The sequence below is a fragment of the Balaenoptera ricei genome, chromosome 8, assembly GCF_028023285.1.
Source record: "Balaenoptera ricei isolate mBalRic1 chromosome 8, mBalRic1.hap2, whole genome shotgun sequence".
NCBI lineage: Eukaryota > Metazoa > Chordata > Mammalia > Artiodactyla > Balaenopteridae > Balaenoptera > Balaenoptera ricei.
In genome coordinates this window covers 56572139-56584400 of record NC_082646.1, presented here as the reverse complement: position 1 = coordinate 56584400, position 12262 = coordinate 56572139, and the positions used below count along the sequence as shown (strand labels likewise).

At 45.4% G+C, this 12262-nt stretch overlaps 1 protein-coding gene across 4 annotated transcripts in view; it reads right to left on the bottom strand.

The window, feature by feature from the left end:
- TENM4 (teneurin transmembrane protein 4) overlaps window positions 1-12262 on the bottom strand; it is a 744874-nt gene that overhangs the window by 75875 nt on the left and 656737 nt on the right. For all 4 annotated transcript variants that reach the window (XM_059930706.1, XM_059930709.1, XM_059930707.1 and 1 more), the window contains one exon: window positions 2272-2391. In XM_059930706.1, the coding sequence (XP_059786689.1) occupies window positions 2272-2391 (120 nt within the window). The remainder of the gene's footprint in view (window positions 1-2271; window positions 2392-12262) is intronic.

Sequence of the window (12262 nt, the reverse complement as noted above, 5' to 3'; positions counted from 1 at the left end):
CACTTGGCAGAGTTATTAATGAGACAGATGAGATAATGGATGAGGAAAGCACTGGGCTCCATTCCCTGGGCTTCGTGCTCTGTATAATCCCATCTTTCAATTCAATGAACCTGAACTGCTTCTCTTGTCTGCTATTCTTTAAACATTTTTCTTCATGATTTCTATTTTCCATCTTTTTAATGATCTCTTTGGCTAACTTCCCTGCCACTGTTTTCTGTTTGTGAGCTCTTGTTAAGACTTGAGGTCTGGTATTTCAGCATGGGGCCGGGGTGGGAGATCTGGACAAAGGCAAGTGTCATGGTGCCTGCCGGGAAAGTGAGGAATACAAAGATGAATTAGACCTGGTCCCTGGACTTGCATGTACTGTTATCTCCGGGTGATATCTCTGGCCTTACAGTTTCTCCTCGGGTATGAGAAATAGGAAAGAAGGTGAGTCAGGGACAAGGGGGAGGGAAATAGGCAAGATGCTACCCATTCACATATAACAAACAGGGCTCTTCAGACACTTATTAGAGAATAAGTAATGACTTTCCCATACGTTATGCAGTGTCTAAGATGGGAAGAAAATTTAAGCCCCCTAATGCATTGGTAAGAACTGTTCTGAAACTCAAGCTTTAGGCTGTAGCAGCTCTGGCTACTCTGGTGTAATTTAGCTGGCCGGTACAGGAAATATGGCTGATACTTACCGCCCAGGATGTCCATCCTCTCAGGAGGTAGTAGAGATCGCAAGGGCAGCACAACAGGAGGAATCAAAGCCTGGAGGTGCTAATTGGGCATTCCCCAAGGGCCACCAAATTTACTGGACTCTGGTGTGTTTTATGGACTCACCCTAACCAAGCACAGTGGGCAGAGGACGGACTACTCTCCATCTCACATGAATGATGGACAAATTTTATGGCAAAAAAAAAAAAGAGCGGTCCCCATGGCTCCTTTTTGATGACTGTTTCACAGCAGGTAATAATGTAGTCAGGATACTTGTTGCCTATGATGCTCACATCTTCTATTTCCATAAAGCAGGCAGCCCTGAGCTGGAAGGTGGTAAAGACACCATGAGGAAGGAGACTTCTCCCTGCTGTAGCGCAAGTCTGCGCTGAGGTGCTTCCAGGGATCGGTGGACTGGCCCGGATAGATGATCCCTGGGGACTGGCCACCAACCTCTTCCATTCATAGGGAGGGGGAGGAGGGAAGAGAGGGCTCCCCATGCCCAGCTTGCCAACCCCGTCTAAGAGGCACATATGTCTACAAACAGATGAGCCCCTACTTCATTATCACCTCGGCCAGGACATGTTCACATCTGAGATTGAATTAAAGAGGTGCTGAAATCAATCAGGCTGGAGCACAATTTCCAACACAGAGTGAAAATCAACCTTATGGGCCCACACTTAGCCAGATGGACTACCACTACCTGATTTTATTAAAAATAGAGGACTTGTCACCACTGACAGCCTAAATATTCCACTCTCCTCCTTCCCCTCCTCTTCTCTCCAAAATAGTCTCATGGCTTGCATTGTAATCATCACCTTTTTAAGTTGTAATTTTAATAAATTGCGAATATTTATTGTATACTTACTATGTGCTAGACCCTGGAGATACAGCAATGAATCAGAGTGGGGCAGGGAACTAAGATTTATTAAACACCTACTATGTGCATGGTGCTTCTCCATTCATCATAGAATCAAATCCTTACCACCACCATGTAAGATAAATAGTATTAGGACCATTTAACAGGTGAAGAAGCTGAGGCCAAGAGAGGTAAGGAGATTTGTCTAAGAACACATAGCCAACAAATGGGGGAGCTAGAGTGATTAAAGAAACTTGACTTCATTCAGGCTGATGAACTGAAGGTTCTCACAAGGATCTGAAGGTCAGAGTTCTGTAATCACTCAGTGGCTTCCATAGACCTGGGTGGTTGCAGATGGAAACCACACAGCAGGAATGCTGAGACTTCCGGAGCTGTGTGGTCTATGGAAAATGGTCCACGTGACAGTATTTTATATCATAAGCCATGCAACAGAACAATATGTATAAGGTACCGCATGCTTACTCTGAGAAACAAATAAGAAGAAGCTGCTTAATTTAGAGCCAAAGGGATTTAGGCCAGAGTCAGCTACAAGGTCACACAGCTAGCACATTGCAGGGCTGGGCATGTGGATTCAGGTCCTCTGACTCCAAGTCCTATCCTTTTCGCATGCTGTCATTCCAGCAGCAGCTATGTGGCAAGACCACGAGAGCAGGGCCTTCACCAACCCTGGTCCCCAAAAGGCCTCTTACCTGCCATCTTGCCTGCTGATCGTGTATCCAAAGAGAGGGTTATTGACAAAACTGATGTTCACACCAACCAGCGGGGTCCCATCTGATGTCATTACTTGACCACGAATGACACATGCATGCCTGGGGGTAGAAAAGAGAGAATAACATGACCTACCTTTCACATTAGAACCCTGGCTGGCAGGTCAGAAGACTGAGGCAGGTCACGCAGACATATCTTGGCACCCAGGGGCTCATGGTATCCACTCAAGATGAGCACTACCTTTTTTTTTTATTGCCTCAATGTAAGTCATCAAAGCATCCTCTAAAGAATTATTACTGAAAAAGGTTTTCAGATATCTCACTTAGAGGGTTATTTTCTATGGATACCGTACTATGCTGTAAGGAGAAAAAGCTGATGGGGTGGGGCGGTGCTATACAGTGTAGTTATGCATGTGAATTTGGAGTCACGTGACTTGGGTTCAAAACCTACCTCTGTCACAGCTCTTCTTTTTTTAAAATGTTTATTTATTTTCTTATTAGTCATCCATTTTATACACATCAGTGTATACATGTCAATCCCAATCTCCCAATTCATCACACCACCACCTCCACCCCTCCACCACCTTCCCCCCTTGGTGTCCATACGTTTGTTCTCTACATCTGTGTCTCAATTTCTGCTCTGCAAACCAGTTCATCTGTACCATTTTCTAGGTTCCACATATATGTGTTAATACACGATATTTGTTTTTCTCTTTCTGACTTACTTCACTCTGTATGACAGTCTCTAGATGCATCCATGTCTCTACAAATGACCCAATTTCGTTCCTTTTTATGGCTGAGTAATATTCCATTGTATATATGTACCACATCTTCTTTATCCATTCGTCTGTCGATGGGCATTTAGGTTGCTTCCATGACCTGGCTATTGTAAATAGTGGAGTCACATGACTTGGGTTCAAAACCTAGCTCTGTTACAGCTCTTTGAGTCTCTGTTTTTTCATCCTCGTGCACAGTAAGCTCCATAAATGGCAGTGATCTTTATTGTCACTAAGAGTCTCACTGGAAGCAGACATTCAAGAAAGTGAACAGGATAGAGGGCACTTCCTCTCACCTGGCATTGGAGACAGGAGAAGGGCAGATGCTGGTGTCCCCTTGGAGTGGTTTCTAGAACTTGGCACCTCTCCCAACATCCCCCCTCCCATTCTCCCTCTATATTCCAGGCAACAAGGCATCTCCTTTTCCCAAACTTGCCAGGCAGATGTTGTTCAAAGCCTCTGTGTCTGTGCAATGTTCTTCCATCTGCCTCAGATATCATTCCTGTACCCCTCTCCCAACATTCTCATCCTTGAAGACCCAACTTCCAATGACGCCTCTTCCCTGAAGCCTTTCTTGATGCCCCTAATTAGAACTAGTCACTGTCTCTTCCAAAACCTGGCACAAACCCCTTGATACCCTACCACACTGTACATGTTTCTCCACTCCACTAGATCACCAGCTCTTTGAGGCCAGGGTCAAGGTCTATTTCCTTTTTTCTCTCTAGAGTGCCCGGGAGTGCCTAACAAGTACCAGGTGATTGTTTAAAAAAGCAAAAACAAAAACAAACAAACAAACAAAAAAACAAAAAAGCAAAAACAGTAGGTTGAGTAAATAAGTGGGACAATTAGAGATCATCTAGAATGATGTTTTTTCAAATATTTCAGAAAACAGAATCTTTTTGGCAGATGATATTTTATAAGGATCCCCAAGTGGAAAACCAATAAAAACAAGATCTGCTCCAGATGAAGTAGGGGTGGGACCCGCTTTCCCCTTGGGGTGGTTCTGAAAGCAGCTCTGTAGAGTCTTAGTTTCTGGAGAAGCCAGAGGAAAGCCAGCTGGAAAATCACGGAGTTAGTGGAAGAAGACGAAACTGGGTCCACAGACGTCACGTTATTTGCTCCACGCCACACACAGGGAGGCAGAGGCAGAGCCAGGCCTTGAGTCCAGGCCTCACACTCGGGGTCCAACTCTAGACCAGTCTGTACACCACTGGCAATGGGTGGAAGTGAAGATGCTCACTGGTGTCAATGTCCTAAGGGATCAGGGCGCTGGGGAGACAGCCCTCGTGGACAAGACAAATCTGAGGCAAAGACGCAAGGCGCTGTTGTCCAGACAACTTTTTTCCATTCACCTCAGTTCGGAAGGCTTTTTTCTGGCCTGGGGATGAGCTACTGATGAGGCCTGTGGGCATTCATAAAAAAAGATCTCAAACTCAGCCTCTGCTTTATTAGGTACCTACATCTCTACCCTTTCTACGGAGGAAAGTGATAAGCTTTTCTCTGTTTGATGAGAAAAGCAATTAACACCAGGCTTGTAAGCAGCTGGGCTCGCCGGTGTCAGTTTGTCCTTTCTGAAGGCGAGAACAACTACCCACAATGCATCGAGCTCCTCACCCCGCCTCCCCTCACCACACACAATCTGGTTAATGTTAATACAGTCAGTGGTTTTCTTCCGAGGCCCTTGGTCTAAATGCAATTACATGGCAAACAAGTTAAGCGGGTGAGGCTCGGCAAAGACTCTCCGTCCTGCTCTGAAGGTCTCCCAATATATTTACGTGAAATTATCTCTCCGCTAATGGGAAAGATTTATGCCGTCAATTGTATTCAGCCGGTACTGAGAGATGCTTTCTCTAATGGAGGAAAATTGAATTTCTTATTGCTGGAACTCTGTCCTTCCAGAGAATTACTAACAGATCTCATATCCTGGTCCTGGCTACTCTCCAGCCTCCTCCTGACATATGTGCCTTCAGATTCTGCCTGGACAATAACCAGCCCTCTGGGGATGGTTTCCTTTGGGGGCCTGCCCTAGCTGCTGCCCCTCCTCCACATGCGGGCCAGCCTCCTCTGATTAATCTCTCTTTGGGGATTTCCTGATAGCTGGGAAACACTAAATCAGCACCATTTGGCCATCATGTCGCCTCCCCTTCAGCAAGCCAGAGCAGATGTAATTTTAGCCCGAGCTCCTGTGGATTGCTTTGGATTCTGGAGAAGATTAAGTTGACTCCCGGTACCCTTGTGGGCCGCAGAGGCCTCCTGCCAAAACAGGCATTTGGCTCAGGAATTAAGTCCTGGAGAAAAACACTTCCATCCTCCTCCTATTTGACCATGACTTTCAGTTGTCAAGAAAACCCAGTTCAACGTAAAGCCTTCCCTGGAACAAAGGAGGTGGGGAAGTCTGCTCTATGGAGGCCCTGGAAATGTGTCTCCTGCCACGTGTTTTTGTCCAGGGAGGTCTGAAGACATGTGGCTGCTGGGTTTCCAAACATTTTCTTTCTTCATCCAGTTATTCAATGGATACCACCAGTGGTGCACTGGTGAATATTTAACAATTGGCTTTCAAAAGAAAAGTGGCTTTCATTTGTGGTATTTGCCTACTTCTGTGGGGTAAAGACCTCCACCACGGCCGATTTCACACTACCGATGAGGTATCACTGCACCCAGAGTTGGGAAGAGATGGCTAGTAGGACACCAGTATATAACAGTATTTCCACCACAGAGAAACAATAGACCTAAATAAACTCTAGAGTAAAGATGAGGGTAAAACACAGCTAAATAACTAGAAAGTGATGAGTTTTGATTATTACCTTTGTTTTTAATATAATTTGTCTAACTGTGATTTTATATAATTTAATTTTTAATAATAGTTGTGCTTAAGAACTAGCTTGCAGAATTCCTGAACATTTACTAAGCAGTCCCTGTGAGCTGGCATGAGCCAGCTTCTGTCCACCACTGGAACACTGACCCTCACACTAAGGGTCAGTACATCTAAGAAATAGGTGCTGCTTTGACTGTGAAATTCCAGAATGGAAGACTGCCTTGGTGAGAAATCACTAATGCAGGGTGCAAATCACTGTCACCAACTTGGCTTCCCAGCTGGCTCATATGATCCTCTTATCACCAGTACTGTATTTGATGTGTTTTGCTTTTCCTCGGTCACTGTCTTGGCATATGCGGTTATTTTCTACTCATCCTTAGGATCCCATCTAAGCTGTCATCACTTTAGTGAGGCTGTTTCCAACTCTTCCTGGCACAATTAATCACCCCTCTGCTCTGCTAGGTTGCTCTAAACCTTCCAAGGATCTCTCCATGATGTGACTGTCATACAGTGATATCATTCACATTTACACAGCTATCTTATGTGCTTCCATCTCCAAGGGCTAGGTAAGCATGAGATATTCTCCCCGAGTGTTTATTAGGTGAGAAATGATCAAGTAACTGAAATTCAGAGAGAACAGACTTGCTCAAGGTCCTACAGCAAAGAACTCAATGGGCTGAACTGACACTCAAAGCTAGGACTCCTTACTTCCAGGTCCTTCCTCTTACTACTGTGTTATTCACCTGCATTCACTAAAATTCACTTAATTTAGAAAACGGGGCACCTACTCGAAGGCAGGCACTGTGTTAGGTGCTGAGGTTATAGAAATACACGAATTACAGTCCCCGGTTGCTGCCTAGAGCTCACCAAAGCAAATTTGAAATGCCTGAGTGTAGTTGTCTCTGACACCAGTGAGTCAACACATGGGTTTGGCATATGTCAGGCAGCTGGGATACAAAACAAGCAATTAGGCTGGGTGAACTCTGCCAGGAAGGAGTTCTCATGCCAGGCCAAGGGGGAGAGGCGTCAAACATGCTGGCATTGGCCCAACCACATACTCGGCCCGACTGAGGTGCCCTGGCTGACGCCAGTGACAGGGAAGATCTGCCTGACTGCTTCCTGGGGACACTGGCCAGGTTTGGGATCAAGGGAGGAAAGTGTTGGAGAGACAAAACCACCGTGAAACAGAACCAAGCAAAGAAGAAACTCACCTCAGCCGCCCGTCAGGGAGAAGTGGAGGGGTGTGGTGAAAGAGTCCTGGGCAGGGGGTCAGTTCCCAGTTCTGACTCTGGTAACTAACTGTATGACCTTGGAGCGTCATCTGACCTCTCTGGATCTCCATTCTCTCACCTGTCCATGCAGGCTGAAGATTTTCCCAAACAGATGTAAAGTGGAATGTATGACGGTTTTAACTTGGTGCTCCTCAATCCAGCTCAAGCAGCCCTACTACACGTGGCTTCAGAATCCTAACGGAGCTCATACAATGCTGATACTTATTTCTGAGTTGTTCCCTCTACATGGACCCTTCCACCCGTCCTCTTCACCTGAAAACCACCTGCTTAGCCTCAGGACCCACCTGGAGCGGTACCCTAGCACTCGCACTCCCTGGGCTGTCTCTGCAAAGACTCTGAGTGCTGTCATGCTATTGGGCAACCTTTTTCCCCCCGGCAGATCACAAGCTCCTTGAAGACGGGGACCACATCCCCCCTCACTGCTGGACTGCCAGCACTGAGCGTGGGTGATGCTCATTTCTGAGCGGGCAAAAGAAAGCCGCCACCAACACAGGGGTGCGCCCTGGAATTTGAATGCGTGGTGCAGAGTAAGCTCTTGATAAATTATTTACTAAATGAATAAAGAGCTGATGTGTTTCTGTAACTGAAGATGAGAGAGATACCAAAGAACTCTGAGCTACTTGACCTTGACAGGGATATGGCTACGGAACAGAGGGCTCCAGGGGCTGGGCTTTCTAGTTGGTCACAAGTTGCATCCCAAGGCTGGGTTCCTTCCCCTGGAGGATCCACCCGCCTCTGCTTGCAGCCCTACTGCTTTGATGCTATAGCCTCCTCTTCTGTACATTTAAAGGTTTTGAAAACTTGAAAAAAAAAAAAAAAAAAAAAAGAATGCCAGAAATTAAGTTAGGTTTGTTATTCATTGTGTATTATACAAGCAGATAGAGGAAGATGAAGGAAGAAAAACTGCAGCTTGAACATTTTTTGTTATTAAATGGAGACAGCTAATGAAGCTGGTATTCAGGAAACTGGAATAATCATTTGGGATCTATCTAGGCGGCAAAAGGTAACTTTAGCCTTTCTCTGCTTTAAGGTATTTGTTACTGTATGCCACTATTGGTTATGCAAATCACTCCTTTGCATTACATACTTTAAACAGATTTCTATGCCTGACTTGTACCCACCCTTTAAACTGTTTTCTGCCAACTCATCTGACTGACTAGGGATCTTTCTAGCACCTACTACACTTTATCCAACATCTTGTAAGAACCTTACTTGGGCCCAAAGAAGCCCCACTTCACGGCCTGTCAAACGACCCCTATCTAGGGGGTTCCCAGTCAAAGTCTGACCCTGTCCACTCAGTAGCTTCCAAGACCTTCTTTCTAGCCTGGCAACACGGGCCATTCTGTAGCCCTTTCTTCAGAGCTTTCCATCTTGGTGCTCTGCCTCCGTTTCTTCAACCAGCTTTTCCAGCCTGCCGTCTTCCACCTGTGTACGTTTTCTTGGGAACCCACTAGTCATGACATGTGAGAAGAGACCTTCCTGATCATCTCTCTTCACACTTCGCACTTCTTGCAGAAGTGAGAAAATAAAGCCTCGGCAGGGGATGGAATTTGCCCATTCTCGTAAGAGTGGCTGGGGAGCCAGGATTCAAATTCAGGACTTCATTTATTATCCATGAGAACTCAGGAAAGTCACTTCACCTCTCAGGCCACTTACCATCTGACACAGATACACACCTAAATAACAGAATCTCAATTTGTTTTAGCCGCCTAAAAAATCTGAGTTAACATCATCAGAGGAGGGCTCTGAAAACTCTTTTTGATCACACACCCTTTCTGTAAACATTTTCTGAAGGCTCCATGGGTGTATTCATATTTATTAATAAATTGTACACACATGCTATCATCATTAGCTAATATTGGAAAGCATAATATACGCTTGGTGCAAGATTTAATGGTCAAAAAATGAATATTTCAACTAGTCTTGTTGATAATTTTGAATCTTTTGCTTCCTTGTTTGTTAGATCTGATGAGAATGATCACTACTGTTTTTAACTTCATAGTGGAGTTGAGGAAGACTTTGGACCAGGAGTAGGAATATCAGCTCTGCCGTTTGACTGTTGGCTTGTATTTGCACTTGTCATCTTTGATCGGTAGTTACTTTGCAAAATCCTTTTATGCCACTGGACCCCATTTTTTATGTAAGTTTGGTTAAAGCTAGATTTTACACACATACACACACACACACACAACACAGTCATGCTATAAACCAGTAAAGCTCCGTGAGGAGTAGATCTTCATCTCCCTCGGAACACCTCACGTGCTTGTCCAGACACGTAACCAACACTGGGACCAAGCAAATCAGAGAAAACCTGGTGTTCCGTACAAGTAAACATCCATTCTTTCTTATTTTGAAAGATAAAAAGTAAATGTAGACAGACGTCCTAATATTTTCTTCCTGTACCTCATGGACCACATTGGGCAGCTGCCCTGGGACCACTGTACAGCACTAGAGTTACGACGGTGTGTGTCTGTGCTTTCTTTGTATGAAATAAACTCTAATATGCTATATATTACTATATTCAAAAGCCAACTTCTAGCTGTGTTTCATTCTTTATAACTTATCTCATCGCTCTTCCTATGTTTACTTTGTATGTCTTTCAATAACCTTAGGCCCAAGCCAACAGAACTTGATCTAATCACTTAACGTTTAATAACGTTCCGACTTATTGGTGGTCAGGGAGTTGGACCAGATCCTCTCTTGAGGCACCTTGTAAATCTAAGATACCCAATTCTCCAGACCTTACCACTGTCAATTTACCACATCATCAGTATCCCTGTGCCATCCATGTCATTTTCTGTAGTACCCACTGTGTCCACATAAAGTCCACACTCTTTAGCTTGGCATGTAAATACCTTCAGGATCAGGCCCCTGCCTGCCTCTCACGTCCCGGTTTTCCATTCTCACGTCCTGTGCTGCTGCCATGTTAAATTACTTCTCATACCCTTGCCTTGGCATGCATTTCCACGCCTCCCTGACTTTGTCTATGTTGGTTCCTTTGCCTCAAATGACTCTCCTCCCATTCCTACTAATCTCTCCTTGAAGGCCTGCCTCTCAGTGAAACTCTTCCCTATTTTCCAGGACAAAGAATCCACTCCCGCCTTCAGTGAAACTCTTCCCTATTTTCCAGGACAAAGAAGCCACTCCCTCCTTTGGTGAACAAAGCACAATGTACTTATCCCACTAAAGTGTATTCATCTGTTTAAACACCTTATCTTTTCTAGATTGGGAGTTCTTTGAAGGGAACAACTATGTCCATTTCATCTCTCTAACTCCGTGTTTATCACAGGAGTAGGTCTTTTAGTATGCGTTCAATAAATGTTGAGTAAAGAAACAAATGAAGATCACATAAATGAAAAAAGATGATGACAGAAAAATATGAATATAGTTATTTCATACTGCCCAAAGTAAAAAATAGATATACATGGGTTGGGGGAAAAGAAACATAGATGAAGGCCAGGTAAATGAGAATAGGGTTCAGTTACTGGAACTTTAACTGAGCACCTACTATGTGCTATACATGGTGCTTGGTGGTAGGGAAGATATTTATTCATCCATTTTCTTACTTATGGAAACTACAGGACAGCAGTGCCAGTAGTTTCTGTTTTATTTCCCATTGTATTCTTTTAAAAAAAATATTTGTTTATTTATTTATTTTGTTGTTGTTGTTGTTTTTGTTGTTTTGGCTGCTCCATGAGGCATAGGGGAATCTTAGTTCCCTGACCTGGGATCGAACCTGTGCCCCCTGCATTGGGAGCGTGGAGTCTTAACCACTGGACCGCCAGGGAAGTGCCCTCCATTGTATTCTAAGCAGTTAAATTACTAACAATAAATGAGACAGAATCCCTATGCATGAGGAACTCACCTTTTGGAATGAATATAATTTGACTTAAAAAAAAAAAATCCTTGTATCTGGAAGTAAAGCTAGCATGGGGTAAAAAGGGGAGCTGCCTACCAGGTCATTCCAGTACGACATACAAACACCCCCACAGTTAGCATCAAGCACCAGGCCTTGCCCGAGTACCCTGACTCTGTTCTTCCATTTGGAATCGGGCTCAGTTTAGACTCCACCAGAGGCTTCCAGATCACTTGCTGGGTATGTGGAATGAATGTCACAGGGAAGTACTCCAGTTCATGACAGAACAAGCTTTTGATCTTGGACTGTTTTGTGTATGTCTGGGGAGCGGGAAGAAGAAATCCACAGACTTCTTCAGATTAAGAGGAATTTGATGTTTAACTAGAAGAGTCCTTTGGGTGCCTGAGTCCAAGCCCCTAATTTACAGGTGAGACACGTGATCCCTAGAGATGGACAGAGCTTCCCCTCCGTCACCCACTGAGGCTGAGGCATCGACAGGTCTGCTATGATGCTCTCACCCCACCTGGGGGCATCCAATGACAAGATGGCCCGGTAACTGCTAGTGTCTTCTGGGCCCTTAGGCCTGCCTCCTGCAGAGCCCAGAAGCCACGGTCCTGTGATCTCCTAACTTTCTGTGGTCGTTGAGCTACTTCAGACACTCCGGGAGCACGAGCTCCCAGGCCCCTGCTCCGATCACTCAAGCCTGCGGGCAACTCGGCTGCTGAAAGCTGATGCTTTGGGCTGAGTCGGCTCTCGCAGAAGTCATCTGGAATATTTCCTGCTGGCCAACGAAGGTGCACACAAGAACAGAGCCCATGACTGTTCAGGACACCGTACTTCCAGAGAAGTGAGTCCTGGTTGCGGCAAAGGAGAAGCAGGACTGAGAGAGACCAGCCAGTGGAGATCATTTCTGAGGAGCAAGCCTCCTGATCCTGGGTGGCAGGGCTGGCCAGGTCGGGGGACACGGCTCGGAAACACCGACCGTGTGCCTGGGGCCAGGGAATGTGAGTACACGTCTATGTAGGCTGTTCTCTGGGCTATGCAGCCAGAGGACGGCCTCTAAGAGGACTCCGCAGCAGATGGCTTGTGTTGCTGGAAAAACCTGAAGCAGCTCCGCTAAAATGTGACCACACACAGTGTCTCGGCGGACAAATTCATTTCACGACCGTGTGTCCTGTCTTCCTGTCAGGGTACAGGACAGGTCTTGCTTCTCCCGGAAGAGGGAGACTTCGCT